General features: G+C 33.1%; 1 protein-coding gene across 1 annotated transcript in view; it reads right to left on the bottom strand.

Moving 5' to 3' along the window:
- Window positions 1-23,703, bottom strand: part of LOC111054191 (tRNA dimethylallyltransferase) — a 127,073-nt gene that overhangs the window by 42,217 nt on the left and 61,153 nt on the right. Inside the window, exons 2-3 of the mRNA XM_039428807.1 lie at window positions 16,603-16,740; window positions 6,435-7,234 (exon numbers count right to left, since the gene is read on the bottom strand). Of these exons, the coding sequence (XP_039284741.1) occupies window positions 6,435-7,234; window positions 16,603-16,740 (938 nt within the window). The remainder of the gene's footprint in view (window positions 1-6,434; window positions 7,235-16,602; window positions 16,741-23,703) is intronic.

Raw genomic sequence — 23,703 nt, 5'->3', positions numbered from 1 at the left:
TACATCATTTTCTAGGAAAGCTAAATATAAAAATCTGGTGTGGTACACTCACACAACTTTCCTTGCTCATTGAACTATAAGCCTCATTATCAAACGAGAATAATTTAGGGGAATAACATAATGACGATTGACGGCAACGTATTTGCAACTACGATCAGACTACTGTATAAATAAGTGTATATACAATTGTTTTCAGAGTACTTTTTCCTCTATGTAAATTGTGAAATTCGATGATTCTTTTGAAATTCGTCAAAGCAGCTGTTCCACAGATGAAATATCTTGACTATGACTGTGTTATTTTTATAAACTGCTCTACCTACCTACCTCATGCACGAGAAGGAGGTTACAAAGTCCATTTCTCAAGGATTGGGTGGACCCCCCATTAGTACCCCAGGAAAAAGACTTATGTCAGTTGATAGAGCTAATAAATAACTATACAGGGTATGGATTTGAAAAAAAACGTTAGAGCCGTTTTTGAGAAAATCGTGAAAAACATGTTTTTTTAGTAACTGTCATTTTTCTAATATTACAAGAATATTACGGAGCTCCTGCAATTTTCTCAGAAATGAGACTCATGTCGGTTGAAAGGGCTTATAAATAGCTATCCATGGTACAAATTTGAAGAAAATCGTTGGAGCCGTTTTCGAGAAAACGGTGAAAAACATGGTTTTTCAGTCATTATCCGCCATTTTTCTCAAGAATATTACGGAGCTCCTGAAATTTTCCCTGAAATGAGACTTATGCCAGTTGATAGGGCTTATAAATAGCTATCCATGGTATAAATTTGAAGAAAATCGTTAAAGCCATTTTCGAGAAAAACGTGAAAAACATGGTTTTTTAGTAATTATCCGCCATTTTTTCCGCCATCTTGAATTGAATTTTATTGAATTTCTTATTGTCGGGTCCTCATGGTATAAGGACCTGAAGTTTAAAATTTCAAGTCAATCGGTTAATTAGGAATGGAGTTATCGTGTTCACAGATATACACACACACACACACACACACACACATACACACACACAGACCAATACCCAAAAATCATGTTTTTGGACTCAGGGGACCTTGAAACGTATAGAAAACTTGAAATTGGGGTACCTTAATTTTTTTGGAAAGCAATACTTTCCTTACCTATGGTAGTAGGGCAAGGAAAGTAAAAATCATCCTTATTTGCTCATTGAAGGTAGAGATGAAGGTGATCTTAAGGCTGTGCAAAGGCTAAGAAAAAACAGTTTACTCGTGATATTTTTCCAAGTTTTTCGATTTGTATATATCATCAAGCTATCAAAATGAAAAAGTTTTTTCAGGAAAACATTTTTTTTTCCAATCAAGTTGAGATATATGAGCGACTGAAGTTTCAATTTTTGGGACAGAACATTTCAAATTCGGTACGATATAAATCCATGAGATTCAGAGGATGGATTCTTCATGGTATTCTAGTAAAACGAAAATTTTCTGAAAATATCATTTTTTGGAAAAGTTATTCAATTTACCAAAAATAACTCACCTGAAAGTTATTTTTGGTTACTTTTAGTAAATTGAATAACTATCTTGAAAATTGATATTTTCAGAAAAGTTTTGTTTTACTAGATCAACAATACCATGAAGAATCTATCCTCTAAATCTCATGGATTCATCTCTTACCGAATTTGAAATGTTCTGTCCCAAAAATTTAAACTTTAGGCGCTCATATCTCAAAAAGTAATGACCAGAAAAAAATGGTTTTCTGAGAAAACTTTTTCATTTTGATAGCTTGATGATATACAAATCAAAAAACTTTGGAAATATCACAAGTAAAAAGTATATTTTTAGCCTTTGCACAGCCTTAATAGCTTCATATTTCATGTTGAAGATGTAATGCCGTAGAGCTGTACTTACTGTATGACATTAAATGATATCTAAACTTCGTATTTGTACTTCAAGGCCCGTATGCAGAAACTTGGCTTAAACGGAGAAATGTCAGCTGTTCGTTTAAACCCCGTATGAAGCACATTATGACAAATGCAACCATATCTACAAGTAAACGTGGTTTAGCGCTAAACGTAGAGTTAGCATATGGCCCCAAGGGTTTGTTTTCAATTATTAATGTTATGGTTTTCATAATAATTCACAACAAATCACATGACATTTTTACTCACAATTAGATGAAAGATTATAGAATATATAAATAATAACAAGCGAGGTTGTAGAGAATTTTCCCCACGTAGACAAGTATGTGTGTGGAGAAATCAGTCAATTGCATAAGTCGGTATGAGGCTAGATAACACAACACGTTCATAACGAATATTAATTTATTCTGTATAAACGTCACCATCAGAAAATTGAAACAACTAATACAGAATAATAATTCTTTTTCCCTGACAGTGGTGGTCAGGCAGATGTTCGACTGAACTTTGAATCAAATCAGAATGGAGATGAGTCCAAAGATCAACCGTTGACATTCGTAGAAACCTTGAGACACTGAGACATCTCTGCCCACGCTTGGCTAACAGCAACAAATATATTTTATCGTTTGGGAAGATGGTGAAATCCAGCATTTTGAAAGAGAAAACGATTGGTGGCAAGGAATGTGAAGTTCAACCAGAATCTAAAGCAAACATTCATGCAAACATCGGTCTTTCCTCTAGTCTCTCATGTCATATTGATCATAATTCACGTCATTCAACACGACTATCAACACTTTTATACTTTCATTTCCCTCTTGATGACAGCCGAATTCGCAACCCCCAAAATCTTGGAATACAAATAGAAGATATAGTATGCTGAAAAAAGTCAACACCCAAATAAACAGTCTAGTATTTTTCAACACTGAATTATCAGTCTTAAATCATGAGGAACTAAGGTTATATTAGCTTTATGGGATAAGACATGTTTTTATAATTTTATTTTTGGCAACAACGAAGTGAATGTTATTTGTGTGTCTGACGTTTTTAAAAAACGCCCATAGTTTCATACACGATAAACTACCCAACAGGAGAAAATTTTCATCAATCAGATATATGAATAAATGAAATTATGACTCATGATCATGAATGAAATTCAGATAATATATGTATCCCGTCAGATATGGAGCATGAACCTATATTGATAGGTTCATCATGATAGATGTTACTATTTATTTACATCTCGAGGCCTATTTTCAATCTTCAGGAGTCTAAAAAATAAGTATTCGATGAAACGAATGTGCTAGAACGTTCACTAACTTGAAACTTGTTTAATATTGAAATAATAAACATACAGTACAGTACTGTATTTGTATTCCATTGAATTACATTAATATTATATATAATAATGTTCTATATTTTTGGCTGAAATATATGGATTTCCCAAAAGTAGTATACGATTTTTAACGAATAGCCAGAATTTCTAGAAAATGAAAACTACAAGATTTTCATTGGAAACATTCCTGTTTTATGTTGCTCTGAAATTCTGTCCAGTTTGATAACAATTTAAACTGATTGGAATGGTTTAACTACACATTTATTTATTAGGTTAGCAAAAATAATACAACTATCGAAAAAGAAAAAACAGGCTATTGCCAAAAATTTCTTAAATTTCCTAATTTAGTTTCGAATTGTCTAAATATTATATAATTATAGGCTATGTCCATTTCAATTTCTACATCACAATCACAATCTAAAAATACAAATTAGAATAAAACAAACAATTTTAAATTTGGATAGATTGATAATAACACTTTTGTAAAAACATGAAACAAACTTTAAATTCACAAAATAAAGAATAAAACCACCTAAATTTTGAGCTCGAAAATATCACGTTCACTTTATGTTTAATTTCACTAGAAATTTATAAAACTAGACGTGGAATGGATAATTCTACATTTCTAATTTTCTAATTTTTCAAAGTCCTAACACACCAAATTTGACAACCCAAACCAATTTCAATCTATTCAAAGCTTATTTAAAATTAACTTTAATTATCTCATTACTGTACCACAAAGAAGAAACATCAAGTGAGATTGAGCTCGAATATTGATTGTCCTGAGAAGCCCAGAATTATTCAACTTCTCCAAGTCTGCGACTTCCATTCAATCTTGACACCAAATTCATGAGAATTAACTATCCTGTGATACTCGAAAAACGTTATTCTTGGCATTGCTTCAAATGCTTTATAAAAACACAAGTAGTTTGAATTGGTAAGTGCCACTGCTTTCAAAACATAATAATATCCCATCATCATCACCTAGGCTTAAAATACTTCTAGAAAGTCGACATTGTAAAATAGTAAATAATAAATAAATATACGGTTTAAGCCCGGTTTCTAGAGCCCTTATCAAATCTAATGGAGTATTAATTCTATAGGTTTAATGGTACATTAGATTTAATAGGTGTTCCTGAAAGCAAGCCCCAGTAAAATATGTAATAGATAAACGTATCTCCTCGACCATAGGCATTAGCCCATGTGAGGAATCTTTTTCATACTGATTGTATATTTTCGTTGCAGATTATTTTGAACGAAGAAGAATAGAGTTCAAATTCAATATAAGATATAGGAAGAGAATAGACCGCAATCAACCTTGTTCTTGAAACAGAGAAGACAAGACAAGAATAGAGGAGTCAGAGGAGAGAGCGAACGACCCCTTGTTCGTAATTTGAAAATAGCGTCGAAATCAAAAGCGATGGGAAGTGGATGACCCCTTGGTGACCCCCAGCAGACACCGTCAAAGTCAAACAAGCGAGTCAATCCCAACCTCAGTCAGTATAAATAGCCAAACGCCTCACCCGAAATAGACACACTCATTCCAAATCGCTTTCGGCGAGCCCGTTCACTTTTTCCTGTTGGAAATTTGATGTTCTCCAAATTATAAGCAAGTGGGAGATGCCAAGGTTACTTGAAAAGCATAATATTATGTATCGTACATATAGGACCTTCAAATAGAGTTGAATGCGAAGGAATTCATGTGATATCTGTGTATCATGTGAATTATGTAATGCAGACCTATATTTTCTTTTAAATATATATTTTATTTAATTATGAAGTATATGATACGTTATAAAAGAAAATTAGTTACAGCAAACGGCATGAAAACGGAGGGAGATAATAATATTAGTATCGACTGAGAGTGACATGGCTCACTACCTCCATAAACAAAGCCATAGTGCATGACAGGTGGTTGATGGTGACGTCAGCACAGGTAGAGCTCCTACACCAATAAAAACACTAGCTGATATGGATCAGCTGAAATTAACAAATTGTTATTGGTGTAGGAGCCCTACCTGTGCTGACGTCACCAGAATGCACTATGGCTTTGTTTGAGAAGGTAGTGCCTGGCTGGTGTCACATTTTTCAGGTCGCAACTGAAAGATTATTATTATAATTAACGTATGGCTTTCAATGGTGGGGAGACCCAAGGGTAGTTCCACCTCACCGTATTTAGTCCAAAAGTTCCCTAATGGGAAACCGGACACTAAGGTCATAGTGAGCACAATACTTAACACTTTTCACTTCGAAATAAAGTTATTTTTGATGTTAACTGAAAGATAAGGATGTTAGTAAATTTCGGATTTTTTGGCCATACTGTTGACGGCATCAAACACAACTAAATCTCTAACTGAAAGGAACAGTTGCGATGGAAACTTTATTTTGGTTCTCCAACATATTATCTTAACTGATAAATACAAATCGCCAATTTCATATTATATTTTCATTAGTAGAGTAGAATTTTGTTAAATAATATAGTATTTTTATGAAACGAGAAGTATACGAGATATCAAAACATAGAAAACATACCAAACCCCAGTGAGGGGTTGGATGACTGCCACTCTTCAACCAGACCTTCGGTTTGCTGTTTCAAATCAGCCACCTCAACAATAGTCTTCTTCATTGATTGACATGTGGGACAACGCTCATCATCAATATTGTCTAGATTGTCATCAACATTGGTCATGTCAGTATTGTCATTAATATTGTTCAGATTTTTGATAACAAGTATCTTACCAACATCCTCTTTGCAGGTTTTTAGTCTGTCATAGAATAAATCTATAATTTTCCCTGGATATCCAAACATGAAGCACACTTCTTATATAATATATGAAGTCTTGATCTGAATTTCACTACGAATGAGGGACCACAAATTACAGTACTCAAGTGTGGGTTCTATGGGATAGAAGTCTATTCCCTGTAGGTGCGGTGTGAGTAACGGACGTTTGACAGTAAATACTATAGTACAGTAGTATAACATGGATAGCAACAGTAGATTATTATGAGAAATATTAGATAAGTTTTGAAATAATCAGAAATCAAGACTCACCTGATAATTTTCCTTCTGATATTAGGATGCATACTGTAAGTACGGTTTGAGAAACGTACTTTTGACAGTAAATACTGTACTTTAGTAGTATGACATAGACAGCAACAGTAGAGTATTATAAAAAATATTAGATAAGTTTTGAAATAATCAGAAAACAAGACTCACCTGATAATTTTCCTTTTGTTATTAGGATGCATGTAAATAGCTCGCTGTTGATCGACTTGGCTGAGGTATTTATGCAAGTCGGGAGAAGGAATATCCTCGACGTCTATTTCCAGACGGAAATCTTTGCCAAACTCGGCCTCCAGCCTCTGGACCCAGGGTACAAGCAAATCGCTGAGTTGGCGGTGAACATCCTTCAGGGATTCTTCAACTGCAGACACCATTTTCAGGTCCACATTGTGACAATTTTTCAGAATGCCACCAAGGTCCAGTGAGGGGTTGGATGACTGCCACTTTTCAACCAGACCTTCGGTTTGCTGTTTCAAATCAGCCACCTCAACAATAGTCTTCTTCATTGATTGACATGTGGGACAACGCTCATCATCAATATTGTCTAGATTGTCATCAACATTGGTCATGTCAGCATTGTCATTTATATTGTTCAGATTTTTGATAACAAGTATCTTACCAACATCCTCTTTGCAGGTTTTTAGTCTGTCATAGAATAAATCTATAATTTTCCCTGGATATCCAAACATGAAGCACACTTCTCTCACTGTCAACACAAATCTCCCCTTAGCATCCAAGGGGGCTTTATCTGTTTCATCAGATTTGCGCTTTGAATTGCCAGACATCGGCCTCAAGCCCAGTCTGAAGGCCAGATTTTCCATTTCTTTACTTTCATATGTGCTGTTTTCTTTGGTTTTATCAGCAACTAAAACTTTCCAGAGAAGAGACTCAATGTAGTAGTTGGTGCCCCCCACGATTACAGGGCTCCTCTTCTGCTCCAACAATCTGTCCATCTGGTCAAAATAATGGTCAAGGAAAAGCACAGAAATCGTTAAAATTACCTTCATTATACAGAAATATTCCAAGTATAAAAGTAAAAGTTCATTACTACAGGATATGAAAGATGATTATAAGTTACAAGATGAATAAAGAAGGTTATTACAAGATGAAAAATGACGATTATTGATTATGTTACAAGTTACAAGGTTGATTACAAGTTAACACACTATAACATTTATTTTTTATTTCATTCAACAGCAATGACAAAACAAATTAATCTTAAAATGATTGAAACGGAAAAGTAGACTTATAGCCCTTAATAGTTCATTGATTTCATATAATTCCAAAACAGGTTATGATTCTTCAGCAGTTTCAAACACATACATTTTGATCCCAAAATAACAGAAAAAAATATTTTGAATTTGAAATGTTGATATAGAAAATACTTTACTGTATACTGTATCAATTCAAAAGCTTTGAGAAAATATGATAGTTTTATAAGTTGGAAGGTTGATTATAAGATAAAAAAATTAATTTCAAGATGATAATGTGATAAGTTACAATGTTAGTTACAAGTTAACAGTGTCTTTCAAAACTTTCAAAACGTCTATAAAGATCTCTATTAAGTCTGTTTTTTTTTTTTTTTTGGTCCTTCAAATGTTCTCTAATATGTGAATATTTCCTATTTTAGTGATGATAATAATATGAAATATTTCTTCTATGTTTGGTTTTGAAGCATCTAAATTTAAAAATCTACTTTGTGAAAATAATTACGAACTAAAACTTTTGTGAAATGAACAACTACAAGACTTAACCTCTTTCGGACTATGTGTAACCTTATCTAAATTTGGGAGAGGAGTAGCACAAGGTTACCTTATTTTTCTCTCCCTATCATTTTTGATGATGTAATTGTTGTATGAATCAATAAAGAATAAATATTGTAAAACTTAACAACGAATTTGGAAACTACAACAGGAGAATGGAAAGTTGTAGAGCTCTAAACAATGCTTCTTGATATGAAACCGATGTAAGAAATATTTCCATGATAATATATTAAATATTCTGTTGCATGGTTACAACCTTTCCAAGTAAAAGGTCAGCAAAAATATTGATGCTGGGTTACACTGAATTGGATTAAACTTGATCCGTGACAAGAGAAATGCTAAGAAGGTATCAACTAGAAGAAAATATAGCATAAGATAGATTATGCTATTTTTTCTCTATGATATTATCAAGCTCACCGGCTTGCTGTAAGCAAGATTGATGATAAGAAAATAAATAAATTTGGAAGAATGTTTTGTAGGAGGTTACGTTGATTTTATAAAGGTGCGTACAGATATACGCGCCGCGAACATGAGCAATTCACTTTTAATCAGCTGATTATATCTGTATTTTCACAGGAACGGTAAGCTACAGATATAAAAAGCTTGGCATCAGCTGATCAAAAGTGAGTTGCTCATGTTCGCGGTGCGTAAATCTGTACGCACCTTTAGGAGGACCCAACTGAGTATGTGATTCTGTTCAAGCTGTAGACATAAATTATAGAGTAGAATAATACGTTAACAAACATACCAAGTGATTAAAAATTAGAAATCTAAGTACCCTTCTAAAATTGTTCAATTTAAAAAAAGGAATAGAATTTCTAATTTTTATTTATATTGAAGAGTAGCCCTAAAGAAAAAAAGATACCAATCAAGTTATAATAAACCATCCCTGAAAATTATGCTTGTTAAATAAAATGCCTCTATGTGGTCCACAAAGACAAGGAAACGCATCGAGAAAGTGCTGAGCATGGAAAGAATCAATTTCACATGGTGGCATCAGTTTAACGAACTGGTTCGGTTGACACTTCACACCTGATAAATCTGCATTTCGTTCGACTATACAAGAGGTGAGTCATCCCACACTAAGAGACAAATGCCATCTGGGGTGCATCTGAAGAAGAAACACTAATACGAGGGGATATAATGAGAAAATTAACTGCCACATTATTTTATTTTCACTAATATCAGTTAACTACACTAGTGAAAAAATTTTTGTAAAAATTTTTATCTCAAGAACGAAATGTTGTATTGATCTGAAATTTGGCATGAATATTTATGCTATAAAGACTCAACTATAAAAAATAAAAAAAAAAATTTTTCGTTGAAATTTTTAAAATGGCGGCCATTTTAAATTTTTGATGGCGAATATCTCGAAAACCGTCCATTTTACAGAAAATTTACTAGAGACAAAAAAGTTAGCAAATTTTTTCACGATTCCAATGATACCTAATTTATTAAGATTGGTCGAAGAATAACAGAGAAATTAATTTTTTTCGTACTGCATGCATGACCACTTTTCACCATTTAAAGATCAATATTAATTTTTTAATTCCAGATGTATTTAAGATGAAGCTTTGAAACTCGGTATGGCTCCATATGGGCAAACAGATGATTTTACAATGGTTTTCAGATGATAATGTTTGTCTTGTAAAAGTATTGTTGTTTCATTAAAAGTAAAGAACCAGATGTAGTGCTTCCTATTTCTTAGTCTCACGTTTCCTAGGTCTTATTTCTATCTTAAATTTCCAGTTTCAATATTTTCTTACGTTGCTTCTACACAAATATTTAATTATTGTAATGGAATTTAGTTCGCTGGAGTACACCGATATTCACTTCATGTATGGAGCAGCTCTTGGCAATGCGACCGAAGCAAGAAGAATGTATGCAGCTGCATTTCCAAACCGTTCATTTGAACGGAACAGGGTAATTGCTGGTAGGCCTCGAGCAGTTCGAAATGTTGCTTTTGAAGAGGAAGTATTGCAGAAATTCGATTTCAATCCTAGAACGAGTACGAGAGCAGTTGCAAAGCAAATCAATTCAAGTGCTTCTTCTGTGTGGCGTGTACTAAACAAGGAAAGACTTCACCCCTTCCGCTTTCAAAAAGTTCACTCATTGGTTGAACGCGACTATGAGCCAAGAGTAAACTGTGCCCGTTGGTTTCTTTAGCAAGACATTATCCAACCAAATTTCTAGAAAATGTGTTATTTACCGATGAGTCCAGCTTTACAAGAGAAGGAATCTTCAACTCTCGCAACAGTCACGTCTGGGCCTTAGACAATCCTCATGAGGTCAAAGTGCGTGGTTATCAGCATAGATTTTCGCTGAATGTTTGGACGGGTATCTTAGGTAATCGCGTGATTGGACCATACATTCTTCCTAATCGTCTGAATTCTCCCACGTACATTACTTTTTTAAGAGACATACTACCAGAACTTTTGGAAGATGTGCCTCTTGCAAACAGATATAATATTTGGTTTCAACATGATGGTGCCCCTGCTCATTTCGGAAATGATGTTACGGACTTTCTGAACATGACCTATCGTCAGCGGTGGATTGGGCGAGGTGGACCAGTACCGTGGCCCGCACGTTCACCTGACCTCAACCCTTTAGATTTTTTTTTCTGGGGCCATATGAAAGACCTTGTTCATAACTGAAACTGAAAACTCTTGCTGGCATATTTGTTAGGCCCTCTCAGGCACTTGGCATATTTCGTGTGCTGAGAATTTATGATCGACATTTGAATAATATTCCGACTACGGTTGTGTACTATTTCAACGTAAAATTACTCACTAATATGCAGATCAATTCCTTACTTTTCATTCAGCTGACCAGTTAAATACGGTATTTCATTCCAGTTGACGGCGTAGTTCTCTGATCTGTTACCTTACAATATTCTTCCACAATATCATTTGCACTGCTCTCAAATGTCACAGTTATTGAGGCAAGAATTATGATCAAAACTGTCTGTGAATGAATAAACAATGACGTAATCAAGTCTCAAAAATAAGAAAGTCGTTTCAACTGGTTCTATACCAAATTAGAATGCTTGTGTTATCAATTATTATAGAATTCATAGACTTTCTGGATTGTGTTCATTTTCTAAACATTCCAATTTTTCAAACATTTTTTAGGTGGAATAATTATAACCAAATGGCCTGGGATTCATTATTGTATACATCCACGCGATTAGAGAAGATTAATTTTGACATGAAAAAATCCATTTGGTATGTAAATTTAATGATATGCACAGGTGGACAGACCCATGTCTTTAGTTGAAAATCGGTGATCTTATTTTTATGACCACACATAGAATACTAGTAGTTCTGTGAACAGTAGATCTCACGCAGTATTCTCATCCACAAGTACCTGATTGAAACTATAGACCTTATGGAAATACAGCAATAGACTGGCTTCTCCACACATCTGTGTAATCACTTGTCAGCTGATTTATGATGAATAATTCTATAGTCTGATTTTTACTCTAATATTGGCGTATGAAGGAGGCTCCTTTTTCCTTTTATATTATCCTTGAAATGAAAATTTCCAAAAACCTTGTATATATGTCGACGCGCAATTAAAAAAGGAACATACCTGTCGAATTTCATTAAAATCTATTACCGCGTTTCGCCGTACATGCTCAACATATAAACATTTAAACATTAAGAGAAATGCCAAACCGTTGACTTGAATCTTAGACCTCACTTCGCTCGGTCAATTAATCACATAAAATATCATTTTTGTTATGAGTTGGGTTTCTTCAACTTCGATTGTGACAAAGATATTATAAAACATTTTTCAAATTATAATTTTCAATTTATTATCAAGCAGGTGATTGCAAATTAATATTACAGTCTAACAATGTTTCAAGATAATTATACTACATTATTTACATGGTTGTATAAAAGCCAAAATTACACTCATAGAGACTGACTTGGATCTTGAACAATCAACAGTTTCAATATCAAGTTTTATACAAGTTCTCATCATTCCAGAGCTTCACATTGCATAGAGGCGAATATCCTGATATTCCATAGCATACATCGTTAGCTATAACTGCCATGCAAGCTATTTCACATTTTCTCAGTCATAACGTGGTCTGTTCTATCCTTCTCTCGCACATTGAACCACATTTGAGCTGTTCGCAGACCAATGACAAGCTCAAATGATGTTGGAATATGTTTGGCATTTCTCACAAATGCGCCACACAGAAGCAATTCAGACCCGCTAGTGGCACAATATGAAACAGATCGTCTGAACCCTCTCAATATCACCGGATGTTGAATTGTAAACACTGTAGTCGATTTGAATTTTATTGTACCTAAACCACGTACTAAAAAGTTTGAGAGCCTTGTAGCTTTTACATGTGTTTCGTCTTCTAGAGGCAACCCTTTAAATTTATCACTCCAGTTCACACATTGACAACTAAATCCTTTCTCGCTTTCTATTCTAGTGCACTCATCCTCAATAATAATATATTCATTTTTATATTTTTTTACACAAACAATACAAGGCTACTATGAAAATACGATGTTATGAGTAAAAGCTTTATAAAATCACAAGTAAATAGTTCACATGAGTAAGTTATAATTTGTGGATTTAAGTAGAATTTTAATAATTTTTTCGATTGTGAAAGAAGATTTTTGTTTGGATTTGTATTTTAATTAAAATGGATTAATCTGATAAATTCAAAATGTAGTACATTCATTTTTTTGGACTAAAAATAGTGTGTGAATCAAGTTATCATTTTTACATAACCCATACACTGTGTATTCCAAATTAAGGTTCAGAGCAGTATAGGGCAAATGCCTGTTGTTTTTACCTGAATTGTATTTGTATAAGAATAAATAAATGAATGAAATAATTAATTAATAAATAGATAACTACGATCCTACACTGTGTCTGAATTCAGAAAAAAAATATAATTTAAAGCATGTGCATTTCCAATGCAGCACATAAACTTGATTAATATGTACAATATCAAGATTATAATTAGCACAATAGAAGATTTAGACATATTACATTTGTATTACTATTTGCAATAGAACAAAAACAGACAGAAATTCATCATCTCAAGTGAGTAAGAAATGATTAGGGTGTAAAGAGCTAGATATGATGGATTAAAAATACAATGAATATAATACTAGGAACTAGAAGAAGAAAACTATATGGAGACTGATTGGATCAGTGGATATTCGAAAAACAGTTTGAATATTATACTAATTATTTCAACTTCCTCTTCAGTTGTCTATCAAATTATTCAAAAAACCATTCAGAGCGGAATGGAAATCTCATATCAAACTAATTTATTGGGTTACATTTTATACACTACTGTACAGTAACATTAAACATCTTTCAACATTTATTTATTTATTTATACATTGATAGATACAATATAATTCTCAACTATGAATGATAGGGAATGGAACAACAGGCTTGAAGCCCAAAGCTGTTCCTTTCCCAAATTTAGATAGAAATTGTCCAAAAATAGGTTATATTTACACTACATTGACCATTCTTTCACCATTAAATAGTTAAATTTAACTCTTTATTTGGCAGAGTTAGGACTTTTCGATGCTCTACCACTAAACCTTGAAACATCATCTGCATAATATTTTTAAATATACACTATAGGAATTTGAGTATGAATAATAATCAATTATTATTATTCTCCCTCACATAATTGAAGCTTTTCAACTACATGAAGCGATTCAAGTGCAGCAACATTCGTTATTTATTTCATTCTTTATTAATGAAAAGATGATAAGTGTGATAGTTCGTGCCCTTGAAGAGGTAATTTGAAAGGTGAAAGGATTGTTGTGGCTAGTATTAGCACGCCAACTAATTGCCAGTCAGTCAGACGGTCATCTACCTTTCTAGTTGCCGCAGACGGGGGTGGGCGGGCGATCCGAGTCTGCCTGCTTTTTTGGCCGGGTGGAGCATCACCACTAATGATGTTCGGCCAAAGAAAAAAGAAACACGAAAGAAATTTCTCTCTCTGTCTTTCTTGTAATTCTCGATTTAGTTAATGAAGCAGACAACAGTGAAAACCAACACCAAATATGACCGTATGCGATTTCCAGTTGTTCTTAATTCATTGCCAGTTAGGCGAATGGTGACTCAACATTCTCTGCTTGATAAATTATAATCACAAGTCTCTATAGCATTATTGGTGCCCGTTATATTGGAGAGTTGGAAAATGAATGAATGAATAACCGAAGTGAATTCTCCTTCGATTCATGATTTTGAGAGTTTTGTTCTTAGCATTCCAAAGGAGTATAATCGTATAATGTCCAATTTAAACAAGATTTCAACAGTTTCAACTCCCACATGATTGGTAAATGACTTTTTTGTGTAGTTGAGAAGTTGATAATTATCACCTGCTGAATATATTTATGCTGAATTCGATTATGTGATTTGCGGCAGACAAACTTCCATTAAGGATCACTGTTCACTTGAATGTGAATTATAATAATTTCAGTCAATCTGACACTTGATCAATTTCTCCTCATTATTTATTTATACATTAGTAGATACAATATAATTCTGAACTATAAGATTATAGAGGTAGAACAAACATGAGAAATTCCGATTCATATACTAATTAAATAAAAAGACTAAGAAATTGTCAAAAAACACAGATTTATTGATAGTAAGAAAGACCGGTTTCGGTTGTAACACTATTGTCAATCTCTGATAAACTAAAAACCACAGAGATTGACAATGGTGTATCATTGAAACCGGTCTTTCTAACTATCAATAAATCTGTGGTTTTTGACAATTTCTTAGTCTTTTTATTTAATTAGTATATGAATCGAAATTTCTCATGTTTGTTCCACCTCTATAATCTTATAGTTCAGAATGATATTTTATCTACTAATGTATAAATAAATAAATAAATAATGAGGAGAAATCTATCAAGATAGCGTTAGATTGACTGAAATTATAATTCACATTCAAGTGAACACTGATCCCTAATGGAAGTTTGTCTGCTGCAATTTACATAATGGAACTCAGCAACAGTATAGCCACTGCACTACTAATTTCGGCAGCAAGATTTGGTTTGAGCTGTACCATAGGTCATGACCCAATATAGGTCATCACTTCAAGTCAATGACAAGGTCGTTTCAAGTTAAAGTCCACATATTTGACCGTTTCTGATGTTCCATGTGTCACTCACAAAAACGTTCTATTTTTCAATTAGTTATTGGGATGACCGTTGCTTATAAAAACCAAAATACAATACTGAAGAAACTAATGGATAAAATGAATATCAACATAATTCTATCAACGAGATATACTAGCCCAAGAAGGCATTACATTATCTCTTTTCTGTATAGGGCTACTTGTAATAAAAATAGAAAGAAAAATAAAAATCTCAGTAACCTTTTTGAATTATTTAATCACAACATGTTTCAACATTGATGCCATTTTCAAGTGAGAATCTTTTGATATGAATCACTTGAAAATGGCATCAACGTTGAAACAAGTTGTGATTAAATAATTCAAAAAGGGTTCTGAGATTTTTATTTTTCTTTCTATTGGCATTACACTACTATGGTGTAGGAAACATAATCTTATTATATTAAGCGAGCAATTTCTGTATACATTTTTATATTTGGTTATTGGTTATTTATATTTATTTATGGTTATTTATTTCCAACAGATCTCGAAAACGGACCTAACGATTTTCACGGAATTCGGAACATAGTAGGTTTATGATATAAAAATTCGATTGCACTAGGTCTCATCCCTGGGAATACTCGCTTAAGGACATGAAATGGATAATTCATCCTTGGAAAAACAGATGATAATTTCGTCGTCTGTCGATAACAAGAAGATGCGTGTGCCTGTGTAGGAGATCAGCTATGTAATCATTAAGCTTACCGTATCTCGCGAAAAATCTAGAAATATTCAATATTCAATAGATTCAATCAAAATAATCTGATTTGTTGACATAACATGATATATCATAATATTCTAAGTTAATCATTATTTTATAGTTTTAAGTGATTAGTTAGTGTTATTTTGTAAACAATCTAAATTAGAACTTTTCTGTTTTCAAATATTTGGACTGAAAATTGGACCTGAATTCAAGTGTATGGAACATAACCTACTTCTTGGATTATTCATAGTGTATAAATCAAAATTCGGGGAAGAAACAGTTTTGGGGTGTGCCTGTTATTCCTTCATTTTGAAGAGTTGTGTTCTGTTTATCGATAAATAAATAACGAGCGAAGCTCGGTGCCCCAATATTCATACATTATATGATGGGCTACACAATGTAATCCTTCATGGGGGTTTTCCACCATAATTCATATTTTGTGGTTTTGTTTTTGCATTTTTGCTTGTATTATTTATATTATTGATATTCAAATATTGTATATTGTTATTTTTTGTTTGTATCAGTTTTTCTCTGATATATTTCCTGTAAAATTGGTGTTGTACCGTCGGAAGTTGAATAGATAGATAAATGAAATGTACTTAATCTCTAAATACTAAAAATCTCAATACCTCATCTTTAATATGATTTTTCAATTGATTTCAGTAGAAAAGGATACAATCGGCAAAGCTTCATTCCTGAAGTCAACGACAGTATAAGTTCTGGGAGGTTCGACAAAGTCAAGAAGATGGTGCACCACTCCATCCTTCTCCTCTTCTGTCACTTTATTCGTCAATATATTCAAGCCTTTATACACCTGCAACAAATAAATTATATCCATGAAATTCAATTCCAATGTATCAAACACAAATTTACTATTATCTAGTAATGTACACTGTCAATAAATAAAACAATACTACAAAACACTAGGTTACTAGGGGTTCCAATAAATAAAATTGTGCTTGATATTTTTATATGCTTGATATATTTTTGATGCTTGATTATATTTTTCTAATTTATATTTTTAATAATTTATTTTTCTATTTATTAAATACTATGTAATGGTTGCTGAGGATGTGAAACAGTGAGAAATGATAATGAAACAAAAAATTTACAGATGTCTCTAGTATTATTGTTTATTTTGAATTCTGTGCATTGGGAAGACTAATCAATGTTATGTATGTATTATGTTAAACTTTTTTCTGTGGAAATGAGAGTGAGTCTATTCTCAAACTCTAGTGGAAAAAGATCAAAGTTACAAACAAATAGATCCAGAAATACTAATAGTAAAAAGTAAATTCGTATGGCTTTTGATGGTGGGGAGTCCCTGCGGGAAACAAATACTAATGAATGAAACCCATTAAATATTGAAAAATATGAAATGAATTCATTGTAAATTTTATTACACATTAGCGCCAATATAATGTGGCTAACACAATATAAAAAAAAAACAAGAAATGATATGCAGTGTCATTGAAATTTCTTTTGGAGTGCACTGTCATCGAAATTTATTCTGGAGTGAAAATGGGTTCAATGAACTTGTAGCAAGATGTCTGGATCTTTTACGACAATCTGATTAAATTGAAATGAATTTAAATATTGATGTCAATAATGATTAATATAGATGGCGTAAAGAGAAGCACCCACGATATGTCGTATGGACATATAAGTCAATGCTGGCCGCAAACAGTTCAATGAATTGCCAGAGAAGACTAATGACCCAGGCCATGAGATGTACGCATTACATCCATAGAATAACCAATCTATATATATTTTGCTCCATCGTTCAGCCTACTAGACTGCTCTTTGCTTGTCACATGCACGCCCACCTCCAAATCAATTATGAAGTCAATATCCCAGCATCAAATTTATTCAATTACAGCAGTCGAAACACATTTGGATCAAACTCATTTCACAATGAATTAATTCAATGTGTTCAGCGTAACATATTTCATACCATGCAAGAGCAATTTTATGATTCCTCAGTAGAATATTTCTCCAAATTAATTAATCGATACCTCTTCGATTTTTCTACTCAATTATTTTATCAAGTGCAGCTCCGGTGAAAATGAAGTGTTGATCAGTGAAGTAAAGATCAGAAACGTTGATTGAATAGATGATATTTATTTCATTTATCGATACCTACTGGAATTTATTCATTTCATGGAATCACGAATAATAAACATTTTAACCACACAATTAAACTTATTACAATATTTTACTTTACAATTAATGAACAGGACTATAAAATTACAGACAGTTACAGCTGTTATATAGCTATGGTGAATGTGATATTTTGAGCTCAGAATTTAAGTGTTTTTATTCTCTATTTTGTGAATTTATAGTTTGTTTCATGTTTTTAAGAAACTTTTATTATTAATCCATCCAAATTTAAAATTGTTTGTTTTATTCTAATTTATATTTTAGATTGTGATTTGGTGTAGAATTTGAATGGACATAACCTATAATATTTGGACAATTTAAAACTAAATCAGGAAATTGAAGAAGTTTTAGGCAATAGCCTGTTTTTTCTTTTCCGATTCTTGTATTTTTTTGCTAACCTTATAAAAAAATAAATAAATAAATAATTAGCGATTTGGCGCTAAACATGAATTGACTGGTTTGTTCACTTCCAGAATTTTACAGAGAAATAACAACAGCAGAGAAAGGCAGAACTATAGGCCGTACAAAATTAAATTTGACTTGGAGGGACATGCACAGCAGATAATAAATAAATTCGTATGGCTTTTGTTGGTGGGGAGTCCCTTGCGGGAAGGTCTGACTTTACTATACAATATTTACTTTTCTCTAAAATTCTCAAAGTGAAAAAACCAGTTTATTCATAAAAAATACAATCATAATGAAGTTGTACCGTGATATTAAACGATTTGGTGTTGTCACAACCACTTACTTATCAAAAAGTATCAGGAGATTGATAATAGTGTAGCATCCAAAACTGGTATTGAAGTGATGATTGATGCTTCAATCGACAAAATGATTCATTATTTACAAATATTCTCCCATGCAGAATATCCTATAGGGAGACAGAAATTACAAAATAATCGTATTTGACTTTTTTAATGTACCTTATTTATTTGTTTATCATTTATTTCAATAAATTAATGGTTGTAACAGTTTTTCATAAATCGTTTTATTCAATCATTTTGAATTTTTTTTCTGTAAAAATTGAAAATTGAGTTTCAACCTTCTTTAACCTCAAAATTTTTTCAGCAATCAGTTTTTTACTCAAATATGTGTAACGCTAGTTCGCCTCCATGGTGCACATTGGGTGACGCTTAATGGACTAGCATATAATGGCCGTCAGACAAACGTATGTTTTCCTGACCAAAAACTACACAACATCTTGAAGAAATTGAAAAAATATAGTATATATGTAGACATTTGAGACTCATGAGCTTTATATATGTTGTGCATCTGCCATACGCTAAATAAATAAATACATAATGGAGGTGATAGTACTAGTAGTTCTGTGAACAGTAGACCTCGCGCAGTTATAAAGACGTCCCAAACCATAAGCACATCCACACTGATACACTATTGATTTGATCAGATCATGCTTACACAAGATTTAATTATCATATAACGCTTTCAGAATTTAGCGCGAGAAAACCAGAAGACATCTAGGTGCCCAGACGAGCTGTTATAAGTTCTTTGCATCCTATTTAATAGTGCATGAAAATCGCATTCAATGAGGCATGCGATTTATAGTCTCCACAGCTGCTAATTTTTTACCAAGTTACATTGAGATATTGAATTGCATGCGTCATGGCATGCAATTTATAGTCAACTCGACAGCTGATTTATTATGAATAATTCTATAGTCTGATTTTCACTCTAATATTGACGTATGAGGGAGGCTCCTTTTTCCTTTTATATTATCCTTGAAATGCAACATTTCCAAAAACCTTGTATATACGTCGACGCGCAATTTAAAAAGGAACATACCTGTCAAATTTCATGAAAATCTATTACCGCGTTTCACCGTAAATGCGCAACATATAAACATATAAACATCAAGAGAAATGCCAAACCGTCCACTTGAATCTTAGACCTCACTTCGCTCGAAGATTTATTTATCAATAAATAATTTTGTGCTTCTGTAAATACATGGAATAATGTGAGTATAATATTAATAATTAGTGATAAGTGAGTGTGATTTTATTCGGTTTTGAACAATCTAAATTCAAAATTTCTTGTTTTGTAGAGTTTACACTAAAAAATGGACTCAAATTCAGATGTGAATGGAACATAACCAAATTTCTTGAATAGTGTATGAATCGAAATTTGGGGAAGGAGCAGTTTTGGGCTCTGCCTGTTGGTCCTTTCCTAATCATTTAAATGAATTGTATTTGGTGTATCATTGAATAAATGATAATGAATAAACAATGATTGAGAAACGACCAACAGGATCAACTCAAAACTGTCCCTCATAAATCTCTCTATACTAGTAGTTCTGTGACCAGTAAACCTCACGCAGTATTCTCACCCACTAGTAACTGATTGAAACTATAGACCTTATTATGGAAATACAGCAATAGACTGGCTTCTCCACACATCTGTGTAATCACTTGTCAGCTGAATTATGATGAATAATTCTATAGTCTGATTTTTACTCTAATATTGGCGTATGTAGGAGGCTCCTTTTTCCTTTTATATTATCCTTGAAATGCAAAATTTCCATAAACCTTGTATATACGTCGACGCGCAATTAAAAAAGGAACATACCTGTCAAATTTCATGAAAATCTATTACCGCGTTTCGCCGTAAATGCGCAAGATATAAACATTCAAACATTTAAACATTAAGAGAAATGCCAAACCGTCGACTTGAATCTTAGACCTCACTTCGCTCGGTCAATAATAGAGTACATATAAAAATGAATATATTTGGAAGCCTGCTGACAGAAAGTAGGCCATCATGTTCGGTGCTTTGGCTGAACATAGATCCGTGTGGTCCAGATAAGAGATGTAATAAAGGAAAGGCGAAATGAAGCAGTCCGGCTAGTGGGTGGATGAAGAGGGGCGGGCGGCTGAACAAGAAGGTACCGATAGCGGTGCAATAAATAGGGGGCCTTTAATGTCGAAGGCGGCTCGGCCCCCAGTAAACCCAACGACATCGCCGCCCCCTTCTTCCTAAACACTTAATCGTGATAAAAGTGGCGAAAGAAATCAATTGACAACAAACTTTCTAGGCCTGACTCCTCCCACTGGATGGACGAGCGGCATACACACTGCGCCAACCCTAAATTGTTACTGCAGTTTTCAAATAACAAGCGGCTCTCCAATCTTCTCGGATCTACTTCATACATTTAACGGTTCTCTTTTCCTAACAACGATCTTCCGAACTCTCATACAATTTTTGTCCCAATGATCAAACTTGTGTCTCATAAACAGTCTTTGGAACCAAAATTCGAAAATGCTTCATTTTGCGAGGTTAAAATTTAATTTTCCAAGAGTTCCACCTTAGTGTAGCGACCTAGGAGTCCCGAGTTCACACCTAGATACTAACAAAAGTTTTTAGCCAGGTCAATCCTGTCTTATCGGATGGGCACGTTAAACTGTCGGTCCCTGCTGAATTATGGATAGTCGTAAAACTCATTGACGGCTAAAATTATGAATTCAGGCCAGGTGTGAGCTCCCCGCAAGGGACTCTCCACCAACGAAAAATTTACTTCAACCTTTATCTTTCCCAAATAGTTATAATGATACATGTTATATTTATTTATGAAAATCATACACACTACAACATCTTTCATTTCATGATTGCTGATCATATTATGCTGAATTTATATTAACATTAATGACAACAAGTATTGTACAGGATCACTTTTTGTGTAGTTGAGAAGTTGATATTGTGGTAATAATTATTCATATTAAATGGAAAAGACTAAGAAATTGTCAAAGAACCACATATTTATTGATACTTAGAAAGATAAACTCAGAGATTGACAATGGTGTAATAACCGAAACCGGTCTTTCTAAGTATCAATAAATCTGTGGTTTTTTGACAATTTCTTAGTCTTTTTCATTTAATTGTACAGGATGTTCATTACATTAGAAACATAGTAATAATCAAGTTTACAATGTATATTTTAATTTTGTAGGGATAAAACTTTATGCTCTTCTATTCTATTTGTGATTATTTTCATCAGTCAGGAATATGTCATGTTAATTATTCAAAAACTCAATTGATTAAGGATTTTTTCGATTTTTTTTTGCATTAAGATAAAATGTGATGAATTTTGGGTATGACGGATGAATAAGGAGAAGGATATAAGGATGGGACCTTGGAAGGAAAAAAACAAAGTAGCAAGTGGGTGCCAGGAAAAAGAATGAAAAATAATATAAATGAACTAACACTATCGAAATAGGAATACATAAGAAGGCAGGAAGCAAAACTTTAAAAGTAACTTGAAGTCCTTTTTAGTTGGTAATCAGATTAATATTACGAGCAGTCGAGACAAATGTTTAGAAGTGAAATGAGTGGCAACTCGAAGTAAACAAGATGTAAATAATATCTATGTCACTTGGACAGAATTAGGAAATGAACTCAAAAGAAGAGGTCAGTAACACATTTTGCTGACCACTAGATTGAGGAAGAAGTCTGCTCCTGATAAAATTACACGGACTTGTGAAAATAAATCTGATTGAGCCTATCCACTACTAATGAATTTAGAAAATTATCCACTCTGGGCATGCGCCAACCGATTACAGCACGTGTACTATACGAGAGGTCATGCCTACGATAGTAAACATACTAATCCTGTATTCATTTATTCGAAAGAGCGTATATTGTGATTCAATTGACAATTTTATGCCAATTCTACTACTTATAAATGCATGACAAGCTTTCAGTCTACAGTTACTCAGTCGCCTTTCAGCTGATAAATTGACTTCCAAGATTCACGGAATACTAGAATACTTTCAAAGACTTCAATGGAGGGAAAATGTAGAATATGGAATCAATCATGGAACTAAATTTCAATATAATAGGCATGAAGAATAGGCTACTGTAAGTGAATAAATGAATAAACTAATTATCAATGTTAAAATGTCTACAGATGTGAACATGAAGGACAAAGTAAGTATTATATTCAAATTCACCAGTAGATGAATTTTTACAAGTCCATTCAATTATTGATGATCGATTTAAATTTGAAAGTAACTGAATTATTAAAATTTCGATAGCTTGTCTTCTTCAAAGTTTTGATCTATCCGTAATGCTTCAATTACTTATTTACAGAAGAAAAGAATGAGTCTTTCATGCCGGGGAAAAGAAGAGGTTTGATGAATAAAGTTGGAGAAAATACTGGAAAAGCCAGTGAATCATTCAAAGTTTTGATTGGATTACACCAGAGACCAGAAGCTCAAGTGTTTCTAAAAGCACTTCAAACTTTTCAGTTTTTCTGTCTTAATCTAAATTCAAAAGACAATACTAAATACAATTTTTATTGATACTCCTCAAAATTTGAAAACAAAAGTCATGTTGATTCTCCCCGTAATATTAGATCAAACAAAGGATTCTTCCAACTTTGGTTTATCATCACCCTAATTATTATTAAATTTGTCATAATTTCTTCAAGAATCATTCTTAGGCAACATGTATGCTTCTAATAATAATTGTTGAATGTATTCACAAAATTCCATGTATTCACAAAATTGTAGAAATTCTATGGAGATTAGTGATAAACATTAAGAGGTTGACGAATCTGCCACTTTGCTAACTGCCAGTACAGTAGAACTCCAATCATCCGAATTTA

This window comes from Nilaparvata lugens, chromosome 5 (assembly GCF_014356525.2).
Source record: "Nilaparvata lugens isolate BPH chromosome 5, ASM1435652v1, whole genome shotgun sequence".
In the NCBI taxonomy this organism is placed as follows: Eukaryota; Metazoa; Arthropoda; class Insecta; order Hemiptera; family Delphacidae; genus Nilaparvata; species Nilaparvata lugens.
The sequence above is the reverse complement of the archived record's forward strand: the minus strand, read 5'-3'. Positions and strand labels throughout refer to the sequence as shown.